The sequence below is a fragment of the Pteropus alecto genome, unplaced genomic scaffold (assembly GCF_000325575.1).
Source record: "Pteropus alecto unplaced genomic scaffold, ASM32557v1 scaffold76, whole genome shotgun sequence".
In the NCBI taxonomy this organism is placed as follows: Eukaryota; Metazoa; Chordata; class Mammalia; order Chiroptera; family Pteropodidae; genus Pteropus; species Pteropus alecto.
In genome coordinates this window covers 16,888,130-16,911,425 of record NW_006443138.1, presented here as the reverse complement: position 1 = coordinate 16,911,425, position 23,296 = coordinate 16,888,130, and the positions used below count along the sequence as shown (strand labels likewise).

At 34.0% G+C, this 23,296-nt stretch overlaps 1 protein-coding gene across 1 annotated transcript in view; it reads right to left on the bottom strand.

The window, feature by feature from the left end:
* TMTC2 (transmembrane and tetratricopeptide repeat containing 2) overlaps nucleotides 1-23,296 on the bottom strand; it is a 351,862-nt gene that overhangs the window by 167,731 nt on the left and 160,835 nt on the right. The window contains exon 3 of the mRNA XM_015598571.2: nucleotides 9,188-10,016. Coding sequence (XP_015454057.1) covers nucleotides 9,188-10,016 — 829 coding nt within the window. The remainder of the gene's footprint in view (nucleotides 1-9,187; nucleotides 10,017-23,296) is intronic.

Here is a 23,296-nt window from a genome sequence, read left to right as displayed (position 1 = left end):
TACCAACAGCCTATTCACAGTCATTAGAGCAAGAACAAAAAAATTATATACCAGTCCATTCATAGAGGCAAAGAAATCATGCTTCTGAATTTCTGTGAATACACCATCACAACTGAAAAACAATCATGGTTGATTTCAAGAATCAAATGTTTAAATGGGGCCTCAATTTAACAATTGAGCAAATTTACTTTTTAAACTATTTTATTCTAGTTGAGTTGATGAGACATTTTAATTTTATTCCTGTCAGCCCCATTATTTATCTATTTCTTTTTTCTACTCAAAAGAGAAGAGATGAACCTTTTCGAAATGAAGCAATATAATTTCTTTACCCTATTGAAGCCTGATTCAACCTTGTACTATTTTTCTCCTTCATTCTTTACTAGTTCTTTTAGCTACCTAACTACTACAATATCTCTCTGTTAAAAATGAAAATCTGTATTTTATAACTTTTTAATTCAGGCTAGTCAGTCTTAACAATATACTATACTGGTTTCCCTTCCTGACTCAACTGTTAAATTTTATGCATTATATAAAATCTGAACCTCTTTTGAAAATTTTCATCGTACTTTAGACATAAAATTTCAAAAACTATCATAAATTTTACTACTTAATTTCAAAGTTAGCTGGTTAATTGCAATTCACCATAAATAAAGAAGACACTCAGAGGTAAACAAAAACTTAGACCACAAAATCCACAATGAATTAGTCAGTTTCACATGACTTAGAGGTTTAGATTTCATTTAAATTATGAGTTGTTTCCTAAATAAAATTATATTCCTTCAACATATTTGTTTCTTGAAATTTGAAACCATGTGAAGTTGAAATAGGAGTATCAATATTACAGAAATCCAGGAAGAAAAAAATTTGTCAAATGCTCCATAGCTGAAACAACTATTTTGTCTCTGTTTTTCTTTATCTGTATGGGCAGTATGTGTTATTTGCACTAGAAGGGGATGAACATTGAATGCCTGGGTAATCACCTTTAGAGTATCAAATATGTGTATCATATATATGTCCTTTATATTGATCGTTTTACATATTTACATTAGAAACGGGCATTAAAAATAAACCAAATATTACTCAGGTATGAGAAAAGATGAAATACTACCATTTACAACAACATGGATGGATCCTGAGATTATCATACTAAGCAAAATAAATCAGACAGAAAAAGTTGAGGACCATATGATTTCACTTATACGTGGGATATAAAACTGAAAGCAACAAAGGAACAAAAGAAACAGAGATTCATGGACACCGACAACAGTTTAGTGGTTACCAGAGGGAAAAAGGGAAGGGGGAAGGTAAATAAGGGTAAAGAGGGTCAAATATATGGTGATGGAAGGAAATTTAACTTTGGATGCATATGTATATGCAATATACATATGATGTACTATTGAACTGTATACCTGAAACGTATATGATTTTATTAACCAATGTCACCTCAATAAATTTCATTTAAAAAATGCAAAACAATTTAAATAAACTTCAGCTTCTTAACAAATTTTCCTTGGATTAACCTTGCTTAATTCTTCTTAATTATTTTTTAAGAAATTATTTTCAAACAATTAGGAATCAAAGGCATATGTTTTTAAAGCAAATTGATATAGTCATATGCTCTATAAAGCAAATTTAAACCATTCTAAAGAAGTAATTTGATTTTTAATAACATAAAAAATTTTAATGTCTTTTAGCATACCAGATATATCACCTATACACTATCATTCTTTTTATGTTTGTGTGCTCACTGGTCTATTTTTCTATAATAACTTTGTTAGTCTGTGCTTGTAACCTTAATTAATAAGGATGTTGGCAAGTAGTTGGTTTTAGAAAAGACAAGTGATGAGTTTGAGATGCTGGCAAATCACCCAAGTGGAGAAGTTGCACATAGATATGAGGTCATGGGGAAAATAACTTAAGGATTCAATGACACATTTATTGACCTCATACTGTACATACAGTAGTATTCTAGATTCCATACAGAAAGGCAAATAAAGACAGTCGTTGGACAGAATCTTGATGAATCAATCAATTCAGGGAGGAGGCAAAACCGCAAAAGAGAGAGCTGTGGAAAATGAAAGAAAGTCAAAATTGTGTACTGCCTTGAAAGCTATAAAAGCAGAGACCAATAGTGCCAAATTCTACAGAGAGCTGAAGACACATGGGGATTCAGATGAGGTCAGAGGCCAACAGAGGTAAACATACATTTAACCACTTTATAATGAATTAAGAAATGCTTGTTTCAAGCAAATACTAATCAATATGGTTTATAAAATGTTGTTTTAAACAGAAAAACAGCCCTTTTAAATATTATGTGGCTTGCTCATTAAAGCAGTCCTCAGAGAAAATTTCCTCTTTCCTAAGCACAAAAATGCAAAGAGTCATTGTGAAATCAGTAAACTACAGTAATCAACCATGTCTAGTATTCTCCTGACATTATCAACCACATAATGAGACAGGACTTGTGGTTTACATCATCCAAATCAGCTATCATTTCTCTTCTATCCCAATTTAAACCATAAATTAGCAGCACAGTCACTGTGACAGGCTTTACTCATCATCATTTGCATCCAATCAGTTAATGACTGGCAGCTGTCTACAGGACCTATTACTGAAGAAAGCAGCTTAAAAGCACAACACTTCATGAGGCTTAAAATCATATTCTGTTAAAGCACATGGTAGACTGAAGAAGTCCAAAGTCTGCAAAGATTTTCATACAAAGTAAAAAAACCTAACTCAATGAAATAACTGTAATCTCAGACAACCTTATGAAAAGACTGGCTTTAAAGAGTTTCTAATCTTTTGCTAGGCTCAAATAACATAATAAAGTAAGAAAAATCTGCCTTAAGGAAGATTACTGCCAGTCTCATAATTTCTAAGAAAGTAACCGTAGACAGAATTATTATTAGCATGTTACAAATAAAAAAGTAAGGAACGTGGATTTAAAGAGTTTTGCTTTGTATCAAAATGGAAGCATATGTCACAGAAGGCAGTCATGGAATCCAAAACTAATTTCACTACCATTTTCATCCCTCTTATTATGAAGCAAGCCTCACTACACAGTATATCAACAGCTTAATATTTTATACTTTTGCTTTCTTTATGCATGTACACCTTATCTCTAAATAGATTATAAATCCTCTTTAAGGAGAAGGATTATGTTTTAACATTTATTATTCAATGTATTCATTACTAAATGTGTTTTCTCTAACAGGCACTGTTCTAGTTGCTACATATATGGCATCTTAAAAATGCAAAGATCCCTGCCTTCTTGTGGCTTACATTCTAGTGTATGCTGGAAATTTATTCAGACAATAAACACATAAACAAGGAAAATGTAGTATGTCAAATAGTATTAAGTATTATGAAGCACAGGAAGAGAATAGAAAATACTGGATAAGGTAGAGGCAGATGAGCAGTTGCGATTTTTAAAAGGGTAGCCAATTTTACATAAAGCAACTTACTTATAATGCGAAATTTAACCAAAGTCCTAAAGGAGGTGACAGAGACAGAGGTGAGAACATCCTAGGAAACACATTCCATGAAGAAGCAATTACAAATGCAAAAGCTCTGAGGTAGGAGTTTACATGGCATACAGAAGACCCATCAAAGGGGTCTGGTGGAAGTATAGGGTCAAGTCTGTGCTTTTCCTCTGAGACAAATGGGGAGTCAGTGAAGACCTGGGAGCAGTGAATACCAGACTCTGGTGTTTCAAAAGGATCATTAGGGCTGCTATTTAAATGTAGCCTCTAAGTGATATAAAAATGAAAGCAGGGCTTCAGCTCGTGACATATAAAGATGTTGGAAGCTGTCACTCTCATCTTTACAGTAAGAAAAAACTAAACAAATAAAAAATCAATGACTTTTCTTATAACCAGCAGTGAACTTAGGTCACAGGGCAAACCATCACCCTAAAATCTGGAGAGACAAATTCAGAATCACAGCAGAGATGTGATTACCCAGAGCAGAAGTTGTTAATTATTAAAAAAAAATTAACTGATAATTTTGAAGAGTAGCCTGGAAGCTGAATGCAGACTAGCTTGACAGTGAGAAACTCATAGAGGCCACAGTAAATTTAGAAGCCTCTACACTTTTGTGGGGTTTGCCTCCATGGGCACCACCAGGTTATCACTTTGAAAAGCCAAGAAAGATGCTGCCCTGGCTCTTGTAGTGGGAGGGGAAGAATAAACCTTTTAAAATGCAGTAGTCCTCCCTTATCTGGGGGATACATTTCAAGATCCCTAGTGGATGTCTGAGACCATGGAAAGTACAAAACCCTATACAGGCATGTGTACCTAAGAATGGGATACATTCTGAGAAAGGCATCGTTAGGCAATTTTTTCTTGTACAAACATCAGAGAATACACTTACTCAAACCTATACGATGGGCAATGCAGTAGGTTTGATTACACCAGATGATCACAAATATGTGAGTAATGCATCATATTAGGACTTAATGACAGCTACTATCTCACTAGAATACAAATTTTTCAGCTCCATTATAATCTTTGAAGACACTGTCATATATGCAGTCCGTCATTGACAGAAATGTCATTATGTGTTATGTGGTATATGATTACATATATGTTATTTCCTATCTGTACATATCTATGACAAAGTTTAATTTATAAATTAGGCAAGTAAGAGATTAACAACAATACCTAATAAAATAGAACAATTATAACAATATATTGTAATGAAAGTTATGTGCATACAGTCTCTCTCTCTCTCTCCTTCTCTCCTTCCCTCCCTCACTCTCTCCTTCCTTCTCTCTCTCCTTGACAACAGATCCCATAACTGAGACAAGGTAGGTAGGGTATACTTTAAGTCCGCACTTAATGTAGTCCACAGGTTCTTGAAAACAGAGACTTTAGGCAAAATGACGTATAAGGAAACCAATTTTACCATAGGCTAATTGATATAAACAAGAGTTAAGTACCTATGGAATATTTCTGGTCACAAAAACCTCACTAAACCTCTAAATAAAGACTTAAAACATGTCTAATATTAAACTTTCAAATAAATGTGAGCTAGACATACATTTAAGAAAGATTAATAAAAACAAGTAAGAGAACTAGTTTCCAACCCACTTATTCCAGTTCAGGGTGGCAGGTGGCCTGAGCCTCTTCTACAGCAGCTCATGCGAGCAGGACGCCCTTCATCGCAGAGTGCACTCACATGCACCGCACTCACACTGACTGGGACCATTTAGACACACCAATGAATCTAACATGCACATCTTTGGGATGTGGGAGGAAATGGGGATATCCAGAGAAAACTCACGCAGACATGGGGAGAATGTGCAAATTCTACACAGACAGTGGCCCCCTCTGGGAACTGATTTTTTTTCTCATCAATGTTATGACCAAATGCTATCATTCAAGGACCTGCTGTACAGCATGAATACACTGGACAAAGAGATCATTCATGTCCCAGACAGGACAGTACAGACGGCCTGAGGTTTCCTCACACTACTCAGAATGGCACTCCATTTAACTTATGAACTGTTTATTTCTGGAGTTTTCTTTATAACATTTTCAGATCAAGTTGACCCTGAGTAACTGAAAGCACAGAAAGCAAAACCTCTGATAAGGGGGAACAGCTGAATGCCTTGATTTTTTCCATAACAAAGGTCTACTCTCCAGGGGAAAGACCCTACGAAAGCCTTGGGCTGAGGAGGAAGGGCGTTCCTCTCATTCCAAACCCCTCTCGACTGGAAGGGGAGTAGAGAAAACTAATAAATATTCAGGAAGGCCATAGCTCAGAGACACTAGAATTTAATCATAAAATAATTGAACTTCCCCTCCCCCCACCCTGACACACATATTTTAACAACATACCAACAAGACTCTGGTGTAATAATGGGATTACAGAGGAAAGAGATGCAAAATACAGACTCTGAGTCTTTAGGGAAGTCTAAGTCTGGAAAGATCAGAACAAGGACACCAGGAAAATTTGATGCCTCTACCACCTACAACTACAGCAAACATTAAACACAGACTAATTCCTAGCCAGATTAACACAAAACCTCACAGTAAGCCTATTTACCTCAATTCCTATTGTTAGGAAGCAAGTCAGATATGACTACAGTGGGAACAAGGAATAGGGGCTCAGCCTAGAGACCGTCTAAAGAACACCCCAATAATCAAACAAAATGATCTCACTTGCCAATCACCTAGGAATGCCTTTGGAACCACTCACTACAGCCCAAATATAATGCAGACATTCCCACTTCTGGGCCTTTTTTTGCCCTTTGTGGCCTTTTGTGGCTTTTGTGGCCTTTTTGTGGCCCCTTTGTTTTGGTTATTGTGGTTACAGCGCTCTGTTACAGCTCTTCGCTGGGACCATGTGCCTCCTTGGGGCATGCTTTGTCTTTCTAAAACATACTTTTAATAAATCTTTTCTAAATCTCACTGACCTGTGATTCTTCACTGCATCGGTGAGGAAGAACAGAGGAAAAATGCTAACTATACTTCTGAGCCATCTTACCCCTCTCCCTTCCCCAGCTGTTGGGGCAACACCAATCTCCAATTGGTCCCAAAGGTAACACTATTGCCCAATACATCTTGTCAGTTTCAACAAAACATTACAAGGCATGATAAAAGGCAGAAAATAGAAGCAGGGAGATCAGGTCACATTTTTTAGTAATAATCTGATGAAAGAAGAAATTGTCTTGGGCCATGGTGGTAGTAGTGGAGGTTGTAAAAAGTCCTCAAGTTTTGGGTGCATTTTTGAAGGCAGAGCAGAGAGAATTTGCTGATGAAATAGATGTAGGATGTGAAAGAGAAAGGGGAAGTATGGATTACTCCAAAGTGTTGACCAGAGCTGCTGGGACAATGGAGTTGCCATAAACTGAGATGGTAAAGGCTTCAGGTAAAGCAGTTGGCTGGAGTACAGTGGTTTAAGAATTCAATTTTTGATATCTCAAATGACTTCTAATACTGGTCAGTTGTGTATTCATTTAACTAATAATATTTTGAGTGCCTAAGTACTAGAGCATTTCTTGTTAAGAAAAAGACATAGACCTATATTGAAAATCAAGTAAATGTTTTAGTAATCATTTCACTGAGTGAATGAATAAGTGAACATACGATCGAGTAAATGGATAACTGAACAAATGATCAAACATGTCACCAAAATAACTTAATCAGACTCATAATCATAACTGTCAACAGTAATAGTATGTAATGCTGGAAAATATCTACTTTACAAAATGTTTTCACGTACTTCGGGACAGCAAGTGACACTTGACTCCAGTATCTGAGTACTTGCCCTCCCTTTCTTCCAGAGAAGTAAAATTTGTCTGGGTACTTGGCTTCCCGGAATAAAGAGATCACGTCTCAGCCTTCCTTGAAGCTTGATGTGGCTAATAGTCTGTGAGCGAACACGGGGTGTGCAATATCTGTGATATGCTCTTAAAGAGAATGGGTACACCCACCATTTGCCCTTTTCTGTCCTTTTTCCTCTTAGCTGAAGTGCTGATGTGATAATGAGCCATTTTGGACCATACAGACAGGGTGACACTACTGACATGGCAAGAGAACAAAGGAGAAGGAGCTTGGATCCTGAAAACCCATGGCGCCATCTTATCAGCTCTGGGCTGCACATACTTAGACTGCTACATGAAAGAATAAAGCTTCTATCTTATTTAAGTCACTGTTATCATGGTTCTTTGTTACCGTAGCTTAAAACTCAACCAATACATTTAATAAATCCTCAGAACAACCCTGTGATGCAAATAGTATGTTGATTTTTTTTTCTTTTAATTCCTTACTATTTATCTGTTTTAAACAGCGGGAAAATAAACTGGCAACATAGACTTCTTTAATATACTTAAATCACCAATGAAGAAAACCTGAAAAGCATTCTGTGAGAACTGATTGCAACAATTTTAACAGCAAGAGCTAGGTTCAAGCATTCAATAACTTTTGTAGCACTCTACCTAAAAGCCACATGGTGAAGATTTTTTCAGAACTGAGGAATTATATGCTATGCACTAGCTCAATTTTAATGTTTCTAGTCCCATTAAAATCCCTGCAATCTATTACACCTTAAAGGTACCAAGAATTAGTTCCTTGGCTTAAAGATAGGTATAGTTGCTCACTAAATTCTTGATTTAATTGGCAATCAGATAAGGATGCTTCTGGGGTATCTAGATCTTTCAATATATATCATGATATATATCAGCAGTCATTCCATACATTGGAACACTTTCTTACTTTTCGTATCTGAATACTGGTATAGAATTGTGTTTGAAAAAGTAGAAAAAGACCAGTTTAAATTCTATGCAAGCAAACATAATTTAAGGGATAACTAAAAAATGACTTATGAAGAACAAGACTATTTGGCACTATTTACTAGTAAATATTTCTGCAATTAAAATGTAAACTTAATTTTATTCAATTGCTCTCTAGTTTCTATCATCAAAGTAATTTCCTAAACCAGGTAAATACACTAAAATAGTTTTTTACTATTCATTTATGCTTTAAAGGAAACTACTTTATACTCAGGCTATAGATTCTGAGATTTGCTAAAATAACTTTAGAAATCAAAAACAATAAAAAGTATGATCAATCTTTTCATTGTACAGTGAAAAGTTTATTGCCCCAAGTGCTAACTACTTGGCAACACCCCGATTATTTAGCCTCTGCAAAGCTAAGGGTGACTCACACTTGTAAGCGTACACAATGACACCTAGAGACATGATTCCAAGATTCAGAGGTAGCCTTATCTCCAAATCTGTTAAAGATGTCAACGTTAAGTCTTGTGGTATTTTCTCAGGCAATGCTCAGAAAACAGAAGAGCAAAAGTATACTTAAGGGGTATAACTTGACTTTTATTACACGATGAAAGAGATAAATGTCCATATCAGTATTTTAAAATGTGGAAAGCAAGCGTTTTTCTAAGCTCTTATGATAGTCAATATATTCACATAACAGGAGTTCTAATTCCTCTGGACAAACACAGCCAAGAACAGAGGGAAGGGCTTCCCTATTCCAAATATGGAATATGCTGATATGTCTCTAAAACTGTACTGCTCATTTTTTAAAAAGTAAAAAGAGCAAGATACGGGTATTGCATAAAAGGACCTCTTCTTCCTTAATACTGTGTTTTAAGGCAAAAAGCAAAGACAGAAAAAGGCAGAAAGAATAAATTGTCTAGGCAAAAGTATAAGATAAATCATTACCTTTCGCTGGGTTTACTTTTATCCCTGACCTGTACAGCATCTCCTCATTCTGCCAGTCTCCATTCCTGATTACAGTCTTGAGTCCATAGAAAACAATTAAGGTAGCTGTAGCATAAAAAATCAAGCTCTTGAGAAACCGTTTTTGGACTTTGACATAAAGGGCTCTGGCACCCACTGTAATGAGGAGACAGAAGCCCATACTAGGAATATATAATACTCGCTCTGCAATTACAAAGCCAACATAAAAAAACAGGTTCGTGGCAGGAACAAAGGGTATTATTAACAAAGATAAAGACAGAACAACAATGTTCTCGGTAGAAGGAAGTTGTGTTCTCTGTGATACATTATTTTTAATGCCATTTTCCACTTTGGATGCAAAGCTGGACTTAATCTCTGAGTTCCGATATTCCGCATCTGAATGGCAGCTATGTCCATTTGCATTCTGCTTGCCATTTGTTACAAATTTCCCATCGCATTCTCTTTCCATGCTTGGGCTCTTCAAACCGTAGTAGGCAAGGAGGAGGAGTCCAATATAGAAGGCCACAGTGTGTAGGTTTCTCCAATCACAAATTGTTTTGACCAGAGGCACAGCATCCATTGACCAGTCAAAACTGAGGGTATCTGGGCAGAGCAACAGCCAGAGGTTCTTGGTTGGTAGGTAAAAGAAGGTGAGCGTGCGAGCCAGGAAGCTATCCGAGTCAGCAGCTGGGTTGTCAGAGTTGGAAAAGCTTGGTGGTTTATTTCCCATCCAGTACAAACGGGCACCCAAAAGGGAAGTTCCCCAGAAAGTTAACAGACTAATGCTGAGGAAAAGAGACAAGTTCTTTCCCTGAAACCAAAAGAGAGGGGGAGAAAATTAAGATCATTATTAATAAAGCATGAGAACACTTCACTAAGCATGTTGAGATGAAATATATTTTAAATGGACAGTTAAAAACAGAATTATGTCTCAAATATATGGCTATATTTTTATCTCCTTTTAAAGATGTTTAGGGAAATTTTAACCTGAAAAAAATGGACTGGAATTCTACTTTGTATATAACTTTTGATGAGTATCTTTTCTTCTCATTCCTTTTTTAAAGTCCAATAACCAAAGCATCAATTTTCTGACCTCTACAAAATAGGTTGAATATATTTCATCTTGGAATTAGCATCAGGTCAAAATGGGATTGTGAGGTAGCTAGTCAGACGTGAATGACAGGGAGAACAAAGGAATAGGGGCCCAGCCTAGAGACCGCCCAAAGAACACCCCAGTGGTAGTAGAATTCTGGCTATGCATTTGTGCACTAGGCAAAGTTATATAGCAGCCAAGGGTCAATCAATGACCTCACTTGCCAATCACCTAAGAACCACCCATCGCAGCCCAGCTATAATGCAGACATTCCTACTTCTGGGCGCTTTTGTGCTGGTTATCCTGGTTGTTGTTACTGTGCTCTGTAACAGCTCTTCACTGAAACCGTGTGCCTCTCTGGGGCACGCTTTGTCTTTCTAAAATATACCTTTAATAAATCTTTTCTAAATCTCACTGGCCTCTGATTCTTCATTGCATCAATGAGGAAGAACCAAGGATAAATGCTAACTACACTTCTGCACTGTTATCCCTCTCCTCCCCCATGCTTCTGAGGAGATGCCAGATTTCACATCACCCCAGTGGTAACAAGATCACAATGTAAAAATACTTTGCACTCTGCATGGGTTATAGTAGGCATCTAGTAAGACCTAGCAACTTTCTTTTTCATTGTATAGTTTAGATTCTGGGGAAAAAGAAAGAGCGATCATGATAAAATATATATATATGGTTTATGATAGTATTCTGCTCAGCTCTAAAGTAGGAATAGCATTTAGCTATGTCTATGTCATTCCTTATTTCATTGTCTTGAATCTCCTTGCAGAATTTATAAACCAGGCTCTCATCTGCTACCCCATGCTGCCACTGACATCAGTGATATCAAACATTTCATAATACTCCTCATGAATCCAAAATTGTTTATGTTGATGACAACTTTAAAAAAATAAAATGACTTTAATGAACTTAACTATTTTATGAGAAAGATAGAAAATTGTGCAAGAAAGGCAAAAGGGCATCCCTGTTAATGACGGTGTTCTGGCAAACTTTCAACCTGAACAGAAATTTAGTGGCCTCGAACAATCTAAGTCTTGAAGAAGCAGTGGGGGAGAGAGAGGGATGGACACCATATCTCAACCTTAATGCTTCGCTGGTAATGTGATCTCTTACTATATACATTCTGGCCTTGCATAGAACCTTCTTACTCAATGACATTCCGAATGGTGCTTGGAACCATTTAAAAAACAATCCATAGAAGGCAACAAAAGCAAAAATAAACAAGTGGAAATACGTTAAACTAAAAAGCCTTTGCAAAGCATAGGAAACCATTAACAAAATGAAAGGTAACCTAAGCAATGGAGAAAATATTTGCAAACCATGTACCTGATAAGGGGTTAATATATTCTAAATACATAAAAAACTCATACAATTCAATTGAAAAAACAAATCCAATTACAAAATGGGCAGAGGGTCTAAACAGACATTTTTCCAAAAAAAGGTAAACATATGGCCAATAGGTACATGAAAAGATGCTCAACATCACTAATTATAAGGGAAATGCAAATCAATACCACAACCAGATATCACCTCACACATGTTATATTGGCTATTATCAACAGCAAACAGATGGAAATTATGAACAATTTTAAGAGGTGGGATTGTTCATTAGTATCAGATCACAGTTATGCTAAATTTTCAGAATTAACTACCTCAGTATTTTAAAAATATTTGTGGCAGACCTCTGCTAGAAATTAATTCTTGTAATGCTACATGGAATTTTTAATGGTAGGAGGAGTAATATGTTCAGTCATCACCAATTTTTCACTTTCAGCCTCTCTTAGAAAAATGATATGGTTCAAAGCGTTTTTATCATCTAAAAATACTTCTGCAAACCATTACCTTGGCTCTTCTGAAATTCTACACAGCGAAGTCCTTAAAATTTCAAGATTATAGAAAAAAAACTGAAGCCATATAAAACCAAATGTTAAAAGCTGCAATAACTTAATGGATCAATCACATTATTGAGTATTCTTAGATTAAAGAAGGGAGAAACATATCATTTGGGAAAAGTAAATGAGAAAAGATACCATGGATAAAGAAGATTGAATTAGAGAAATAATTCAATTTTGAATTTGTACCAAAAGTCCATTTTCAAAGAGTAACTAAAAGCCTTTCTATTACAATATCTTCTGGTGGGACTGAGTGGAGAAGAGGAAAGAAAGAAAGAAGCATTACAAAAATAGTAATAATCAGGCAAGAAGAAAAGCAAAGCAGTAAAAGAACTGCATAGGGAGGGAAATATAACCAGGCCTCTTTGCTAGTCATGAAACTCCAGAATAAGTCAGCTTTAATAATTACAGAATTCTATTTTATTTCTAAAGACAGAAATGGCATAATAAGACAAAACTACCTTATTCATTAATTTTTTCACAAAAGCATCTTTAGTAATTTATTAAATTTTAATAAATTATTACCCAAATAAGACACTGCGATCTAAGATGTTAATAAAATAGGATTCTAGTGTTTATGATGCTGGGAGAATATTTAAATACAATAAAATGTAAAATAAAGATGTAAGTAATAAAAACTATTCAGTGATAAATATTATATAAAAAGTCTAAATGCTGAGAAAATGACAAAAATAAAAAAGCATAAGTGAAAACAAAATGTTAGTATTAATTTATGTAGTACTTTACATTTAAAACATTTTCATAGACAGTCTCCCATTTAAACAACTGACATAACTAAGATCAAAAGACACTAAATTCCAAAGTGATATGCTCACTCTAACTTAACAGTAAAGTCTGTAAGGGCTAAATAAATAACAAAATTCAAGGAAAACTAAACTAACAAGTAAAAGAAAACTGATATGAAAATATTTAAAGTGGAAGAGCCTAATGATTAGCTACCACTTTTTAAATATCAGCCTAAATTTAAAATCGTAACTTTTAAGTCACTTTAATGCTTTCCTCCAGAATTGTGGTATATGTATCACACATAAAAATAGGATTTTGATAAAACCAAATCTCTCTTCTAGCTTCATGCACCGATTCTTTGGAAATGGCCTTAAAAATAAGGTAAAAGAAAAGAAAGCATGGAAAAGTTTTTATTAATTAATTTTTGTTCCTATGCTCTGATTTATGGATTAAATCAAATTAACAAATTTGTACTGAGCTATAGCTGGAAGCCAAATGATAATACAATTAGCCTCAGCATTTATTTGTTCTTGGCTTGTGTATCGAATTGATTCAGCATAGGTATTTCTGAGATAAGGCATGAGAGTTCTGAGGAGTTGCCACCATAGACTTGAAAGTTAAAACTAGTGAAAATCCATACAGAAGATGAGAATTCAAAGGCAAGAAAATTTAAACATGATCTGAGTATAACCTTTGACTGGGAACATTAAAAAATGTTTGCAATTTAATAGCAAAAACATAATCAATTTAGTCAACATATCATTAAGGCTGCTATAGGTGGCAGGAACTCTACTATGTACTGGATATACATACACCTGTAAGAAGAGAGATAAGAGACCCTGTGTTCTTGGAACTTCATATGTTCTATCCCATCTTAGAAAAACACTTCACGAGGAGAATCATAGTGCCTCAAAAGATAGTTTTCAAACCTACAGGACCATCGATATCATTGGTAAGCTTTTAAAAATATCGATACCCTGGTCTGACTAAAATCTCCACAGGGGACTCTAATGCAGCAGAAGCTGAGAATCATTGCAAACTTGTACAAGTCTAATTCATGATACTGACACTAAAAATACTGTTGGCCTATGGCTTTCATTTCATGAAGTTTTAAAGCATATTTTCCTCATTCTAAATGAATAAACCATAATGAAACATAAATAATGCTTTCTTCCAGTCTCAGGGACAAATTGAATTTGTAATATAATAAGTGAGTGTCACGAAGGTCAGGCTACGAAGGAATTGAGATCTTGTAATAAGGAGAATTCAGAGCTGACATATTCAAGCCTGTTGCATTATACAGAAGACAGAGGATTTGTTCTAAGAAAAAAAAAAAAAAAAAATTAGTCTCCTAAACATGAATCACACAAGGCACATAGTTCAACAGAACAAATAGATTCAAAATATAGACAGGAAATTCAGGGGAAAAGACAATAAAAATATTTGAAAAAATACTCAATCTCATTCACTAATAAAAATGAAAATTAAATTGAAAAAATACATTTCAAATGAATCTAAGTGAAAAATTTTTAAAAAAATATTCACTGAAATTGTGTTGAAACAAGAACTGTCATATAATGGGAAAATATAAATTATACAGTTTTGGTGGAAAATTTGGAAGTATTTTTTAAAAATTAATTTGCATTCTCTATTATTTGGTAATCCGCATTTAGTTACATACTCTCTCACAAAACCTCTTAGATATAAACACAAGGATATCTAATTCACCATTGTTTATAAAAGCAAAACTAAGAAAATAGTTAATAATTTCAATAGAGCAATATGGAAATAAACCATGGTATACCCATATCATTGACTCCATAATGCAAATAAAGGAAAAAATATACACATAAACTGTATGTATATTATATAGAGAAATGCATTTATACATACTGACATGAAAAATATTATTAAGACAAATGAAGCAAATTAAATCATTGATTATATGGTAACATGACTAACAAAAAACCAAGCAAAATATACATATTATAAAATCATACCGGTCATTCAGGAAAAAATAATACATATTTTTCACAAATGCCTAACACATATACATGTAAAGTCTTTTTTTTCCCAAGTCTAGATATAATTACACCAAGCATGAGATGATGAAATCTCTAAGGTAGTGGACGGAGATGAATAGATGAGTAAGAGACAAAGGTGGCTTCAAATTTATGAGTGGGTTCTGTTTATTCACAGCCCCCAAAAATTTATTGAAAGAAAACTAAAAGGTTTGATAATCTGATCTGCCTAAATTTACCTTTTTTAGGTTAAAAAAATTTTTTTGAAACAAATATACAAAGAATGTCAACATATTTAAATTCTGGTTACGGGCACATAAGGATCTGGTGTGTTCATTCCTATAGATTTTTATATTCAGTATTTACTATAGTTATTATTTTATAATTATTACATTTTTCAACATTAGAAAATACTTCCCCATGTCCCAATTCAATCAACCTAAAATTATTTTGTGATCCTTACCTTAATTTTGTTAGGAAATCTTTAATTTCACAAGAAAATTACATAAAAACATAATGCACATCAGTTGGGATACAAAATTATGATATTATCCAAAACTGCTCTTCTGGATCTGGGATATAACTGACACATTTTTGAATCCACAGAGGTTACTACAGAGCCTGATACTGGTAAGTACAGTCATGCGCCACATATGACATTTCACTCAATGACAGCCCACATATGTGATGGTGGTCCCATAAGATTTTAAAGGAACTGAAATATTGTAGTGATGCTGGTGTAAACAAATCTGCATTACCAGTCATATAAAATTATAACACAAACAATTATTGCAGCACATAATACTTGATAATGTTAATGAACAACTATGGTACAGTACTTAGTACAGTACTGAATCCAGTATTCTATGCAGTACGAACCTGCTGTACAGGTTTGTAACTCAGGAGCAAGAACCTATACCACACAGCCTAGGTTTGTGTCAGTGTACTCTATAATATTCACTCAATAACAAAGGTACCTAATGACACATTTCTGAGAACATATCCTGGTGGTTAAGCAGCACATGACTGTATAAATGATTCTTCAACTTTTACCCTCACCAAAAGACAGTTTCTAGCTATCATTATCTCACATATTTTTAAATCTTTTTATAATAAATCCTTGCTCCTAATTCCTACAAAGGCTCATATATTTAATAATATTGCACAACTCCAAGGCCATTTAAAAATAATTTGGTTGTCATCATATACAGAAACTTGGCCTTGTCACCTTTATATCACATTTTTCTGCCTCTCTCCATTCCTCTCCATGAAAAGTATACATAAAAGCAATGATATATGTCCTAGAAGAACATTTTCCTGACTACAACCTCATTATAAAAGTAAAATTAGAAATAGGAAAATCATTGCATTCCTTAAAAAAAAATTCTCACCAGACACATTTCATGTCAATTACTGAACGGACAGGGTTCTTTTATAATTCACTATATACAAAATAATATAAATCTGCTTTATGAAAGTCTAATTTTTCTAAAAATTTAAATGTTTTTCATCTTTTTAAAAGTTCTTTAACATACAAAGGGAAATCAGTTCTAATCTCCATTTTATTGAAAAAAACTATATATTTCTAATTACAAAATCTGAGAAGAATTTTTTGTAAATGTCAGATGTAGGAAATCACTGGATGCAAATCAGCTAAGAATGTAATGTTCACGGTTGACAATTTTATCTCGTCTTAGGATACATGAATGGATTAAAAGAATGTAGCTATTAGTTAATCAGCAAATAATGTGAAATTTATCAAAAAACATCAAAATCATTCCCAACATCACCTGAAATATGAAGTCAAAGCTAATGAGAAGACTGTAATATTAATTAGTGGTGATGCCTTTAAAGAAGCCCTGTAGTGATTTATTTTCATCTTCAAAGACTTTGACTAAAGAAATAATGTGAGAGAGAAAAACAAAAACCAACTATAACATTTCCCCCTCTCTATTATTCAAGAAAAACTGCCATTCATGATAGCAGCTTTAGTATTGTCTTCTGATCTCATGTTTTGTGGGGTATAATGGGAACTAAAAAGGAATATTTTAGACTTGATGAAAGAAAAATGTAAACATTTTGGCTTAGAGTATTAAAACCATCATGAAATTTACTTTTTGGCAAACTAATGAAAATAAATTACTTAAGCAGAAGGCTCATTTAATTCCAAATTAAGCCCTTGGCAATGATGGTAGAGTTGTAATAATAAAGTAGATAAAAATCAGTATCTGAAAGTTATAAGAATAACTAAGACAAAAGGCTACCCAGACATAACAAAATTCTAGCATCTTCTATTTTATATTCACCATACATCTTTGAAGTCATAAGCTTTCCTCATATTAATATAGGATTTCTCCTAGCTGCCTTCCTTCCCAAAACCGTTCTCATTGCAGACTCACCCTTGAACATGAATATAAAGACATACTTTTCCGAATTTGTGACAAGAATGAGTGCATGGGTAAAGGATGATTAGTAATTGTTTCTAGAACCTAGTCATGTGCTTAATCAAAGTTTTGCCATAATCAAGTTGCCAGGGTACTTCTGTTTCACTTCAAAGAGAAAATAGCTTCCCTTATTAATAATTACCCTCAATATAAGATTAGAAACTTTTTTCCACATCAACTAACAAACAAAATAAAATAATTTTAATGTTTGCTATTTTGAAAGCTATAAAGAAGTTCAATGGATGGACATAGCCAGTCTTTGTGAGGAAAAATTTAAAGATTAAGGGCATAAAAAATATAGTACTGAGACATTCAGCACTTTCAATGATAAGGAATTCTTTATTCAAGCTGACTCCATCATACTTTACGTTGAGTTCAAATATCCATCAGGAAGCATTCCTACATACCCAGATAAACATTTAACAACTTTATAATCGGGTATAGATCAAATTTCATTGATGGAAATGTACGGATTTTTTTTAGACCATATTAACGTTTACCAGTAAGGTTTTCATCCAAAGAGTGTCAAAGCATATCTCATGTATTTGATATAATGAATGTCACATGATATTTATCCAAAGTTTAAAATCAAACATATTAGGGTTGATTTGATAATAAAAGGTCACCAGAAATTTTTTTTCTCATTTCGAATACAATCGCAACTACTAGCCTATTTGAAATTCCTCATAATCTTTATTCATACCTATGACACCAGATGACACTGGTAAAAAAAAAAAAAAAAAAAAAACATTTTATATAGAATACTAAAAATGTAAATTAAAAAGAAGAAACATAAGATGACCATCTATCCTTCTTCATTTAATCATACTTGAAGGATATTCTTCTTAATTTTACTTAAAAGTTTGTTTTATTTATTCTTTAAATGGTGTTAATGTTCACATCTTGCTGTCTAATACCACTTTCCAATAAAAAGAACCAGGGTTCCTTGGAGAAACAGACTGATTTTAGGGCTGGGACAGAAAATGTACAAGATGAACCTGGAGCACTTATAAGTACTAGAAAGTGAGGAAGTGCTCAAAATCTGCGCGCGCGCTCGCGCGCACACACACACACACAAAGCTGAAGTGTCAAAAGGACATAGGATGCTGCCTAAAGAGCTCTCGAAGGCCAAAGTTGGGATAATTTGAATATCAAAATCAGTAAAGTAGTACCAAATTATAACCTAATGTATAAATCCACATAGATAAATGATATAACAAATAAATAAGTGAGAGTGAAAAGATAACTCCCCTCCACTGCAGAAATCCAAATAATTTATATATATAGTCCACCTTCAAAGAAGGAAAGCACATTTCCCCACTCCATAAATGTGGGCCATGCATAGTAACTTCCTCTCAAAGTACACAGTATGGAAAGGACAGAAGGTGTAGAAACATGAAAAATATCATCTCAGGCCAGGTTATTAAAATCAATATTAACAGTGATAAGTCATGCTAATATTGTGTATTCTTGATATTTTACTATGAAAAAGTCATTTCAACTGTGTTCCTCCTCTCAAAACCCACAAAAATCTAATCATGAGAAAAACATCTGGCAAATTCCAATGAAGAATATTTCACAAAATATCTACCTAGAAATTCTTAAAACTTTGAAGGTTATCAAAAACAAAATCTAAAAAATAAAGTCTATTTAGAGTGGTTGTTACTAGAATAAAAGCTTTAGAAACCAAGAGAAATTAAATAGATGGGTTTTGACAGATCAATATCTGAAAGTTTCAAGCAAAGAAATATAGTCGGCCTCTATATCCATGGGTTTCACATCCTTGGATCTAACCAATCACAGATCAAAATTTTCAGGAGGAAAAAAAAAAAAAATCCCAGAAAGCTCCAAAAAGCAAAACCTGAATTTGCCATGCACCAAGCACTATACTAAATCCACACGAATAAAGTGATATACAGGCATACTCTGCTGTAACCTATTTGCAAATATAGGTTGCATGCAAATACTAAGACATTTTATATAAGGAACTTGAGCATCCGCAGATTCTAGTATCCATGGGGATTCTGGAACCAATCCCACGGATACTGAGGGATGATTGTACTAATAATTAAAAATTAACACCAATTAACATAAATGAATATTAACATAAGTGCATATTAACATTTTAACTGCCTTTCAAATTAATCCAAAAAGATGGAACAACCGAATGAAGTAAAATTCAGGTTAAATGACCACAATTGTTTAGAAGTATTATATAAAAAGATGACATATTGATTTCAAATTGGTTTTTATCTGACGCTCTACAGCATTTGTAGTATACATACTATAAATCCCCAAATCAGTAAAATATCAAGGGAAGGATGCTTCTAAACCCATTGCTATGGTATTTTTGTTGGCATGGTGACTCATTCTTCCTCATTAAGATAACATGGGGAAATCGAGCAGTTAGCAATTTCTTGTGTACCCATGGCAAGCTTCTTCTAGAGCTAAAAGAAATTGAAGTACCCAAAGAGTTCAATTACTAGAACTGCAAGGGGTATGCCACAGCCCCTAACCTACTACACTAAAAGCAAGCCCTTGAATGCCAGTCTTCAGAGTAATCTTGTTTAGCTTAAAATAAGAGGTTTAACACTTGCCACCAGACACTGTGCTATGGTCAAATCAGGTTAGCCACAAAACAATCCAGCCTTTATGAAGAAAATATGTGAAGAAAATATCCTTTATGACCTAAGAAACAAAAAAATACTTTAAACAAAAGAAGATACTTCTTTGACTATCAAAACACTCTTGGTTTTCATTAAATTCCTTTCCCTATACTTTAAGAATACACCTAATAGGAAGAGAAATCAAAATAAAAGAGCTACAAATGAATTGAACTTGGAAAAGGAACTCTTTTCTATTGATCTCTCAAGTGGGCAACTGCATTGCAAATGCAGTTCCTGTGCCAATAGACTAAACAGCAACATTCTTTTAACTCTGTGTGGCTTTAGTGCGACAAACCAGCCATTATGAGATGCGTTCCAGTCTCATTAATGAGTTAAGCATGTGAGCCCTGCAATTTGGAAACATAAAGAGACAAACTACAATGAGACTTTCCTCAGTGGGTGCGCCAAAATACAGCCATCTTCTCTCAAAGATATCCTAATAGACAGCTATTTAATGAATGTGGGAGTTTTCCTATGAAGACACAAAAGACACCAGTAAGAAAAAGGTTTTATATATACGAATAACACTTAATACACATACTACATAGGTAGGTATTCATTAATAAGTATAATTTCAATGCTTAATGTTTTTAAATGGAAATATGCTCCTACTCAATAATTACACTTGTCTTCTGCTAAATATAAAAAAGTTATTTCAATGTCCAAATGAACAAATGATTTTTTAACTCTTTTTCATATATATATTGCAGCCCTTATCCTATATATTTCCCACATGGAGTTTGTCTTTAAATTCAAAATATCGCATTGATTTATAAAATAAATTTGTTTTTTTGTTTTTTGCTGTTTGTTTTTTGGTTTTTGTCTGATTGGGAAGCTGAGGCAGAGCAGAGTTTTGGAAAGAAAATTTTCACTTGGGAAAACATCCATCAATTTTATAATTCTTCTTTCAATATCTGGTGATTACAACTATTCAGAAATTCCCAGACAACACTGTGGCACATACTTAGGCATTATAATCAGCAGTCATTCAGAGCAGAATCAAACAGAACTGGAAACCTCGGCTGAGTAGAATATTCTGGGTTTACCGAGGAAGCAGAAGGGGTCATCATCGCCTATCCCCACCTCACCTCTGCCTAAAAAAACAGAATGAATGAACAACCATGCCAAATTTTCAAGGACATCAGAGTTGTAAAGGGAGTTATGGTTATTAGAATCTATTAAAGAAAAAACAACTCTACTTCCAAACCTTTGCTGGGTGGACTATTTGTTTTGCTCCCATTCATATAGAAGAGACATAATGGAAATCAAATAGTGATATCAGCAGTAACCTAATGCTATTTATTTGAAAATACCTTAAAACCAAAAATTCAGTTCTCATGAAAAAAAGAATGATCTTGCAAACTTATGGTCTTATTACTCAAAGTGAATTTCTTTTTGAAAAGTAAAACGGTAAACCTAGAAGGAGATATCTTTTATAAATAAAGTAACTTTCCTAAGAGCACAAGTTAACATCTGTACCATCAAATAAGCATTTCTTAAATGCATATCTTTATTAGCTAAAATGAGTCATCAAAAGCCTGATCCTCAAATTATACTTACTTTACCAATAAACTAGTTGCACATTTCATGCTATACAGACATAGACATGATTGATATAGTTGCCAAGTGGCCATGAGCCAGATGTTTTGGAACAGACTAAAAATACCAAAATGTTTTTCAGTTCAGGTTCTGTTCTGATAGCCTCTCCAAAAGGGTCTTCATGCCAGAAGCAACTTGGCAAAGTGCGATTTGGGGAGTCTATTGGTGGTGACTACCAATCTGAACAGATGAAATGTTTGTGTAAATGTAAGCCACCTCATTTCTCTTATTCTCTTTTAATGTGAGATTTGAAATTAAATTTTAATCATATGCTAACTTTTAAAGATTATATATGGGAATTGAGGTGTTCAAAAAGCTCATAGGCAATTTCACAAGAAGATTTTGAAACAGAAAGAAACTTGAAAACTGTGAAACCCATATAATCATTGCAGTATTTGTCTCCTACTTGAATAAGACTTCAATACAACCCCAAAGTTTGACCTTACCTTAAATTAGTTTAATTCTGCATTTATTAAATACTTATTTTGAGGGCCATTAAAATTCTCCCCATTAGTCTTCCTTTTGAAGCATGTCTAGCCTTTGTACCTATCATTAAATATTTCAAATTATTTCAGACAGAATTAAAATCTAGTATTATTTAAATTGAGACATACATCTTTGATTTTTAGCACTATCAATTAAAAAAAAACCTGTAGAATTAAATAAGACTTAATGCAAAAATCTCTCATAAGTCTTCAGAACACATTTGGATAATTCTTTCAGCCCACCACAGCTCCAATTAGTACTAATCATTGCCATGCCCTAATTATTTAAAATTAAATAAACTGAACTTATGCATGCAAACATTTTGCAATTTACCCCACATCCATTTCTCTTTTCAAGTTAATTTATAAGATTAGGCAACTTGTTTTAATAGATTATTATCATTGGATTAGATCCAAAAAGTATTTGTGTAATGGGAATTCTGCCTGCTTTAACAGTTGTGGTTTAGTGGAAGCTCTCTGACTCAAACGTCAGTCATTTTTTGACTGGCTCCTGGCCCTTAGAACCCTGCTGGGAGACAAGCAAGAAGTGCTTTCCAGGTGCGTGACTGACACTCAGTAAGTCTGAACTAAGCAAAGAGGAAGTGGAAGGGATTGGTTAAATGGCTGACTGGAAGGCTTTTGTCTTTTTGCTCCCTATTTAATGTGCCCTGTGCCCTTGTTGAAAGGCACTGGTCTTTCCTGTCCCTTCATACTGTGCCCTGTTAGGCACCATCAATACAGCAATGAATACCAGTGACACTTCATTCCATGGGCAAGTCAAACGATAAAACCAAAAGATGAAAAATCTTAACACCATGCTATAAATTTAGAATACCAGAAAATAAGAAAAATTACAGGATGCATTTGAATCTTTATTGAGCCTCTGTAACTCAAATATTCCTTTAAAATAATATCAAGAAATTCCATTCTTGAATAGGTTTCCATAATAACTCCTAAACAAAACACACTAGAACTTTTAGAATAAGGATCATATTTCTTAAATCCATTTTTGTTCTATGCCATACCATATCTCAAATCAACCAACATATCTTGTTCCTTCAACAATCTAAATAAATGCAGGTCATCTAAATGATATGCTAAAGCAAGTACAAATTAAGCTCCATTATATTTT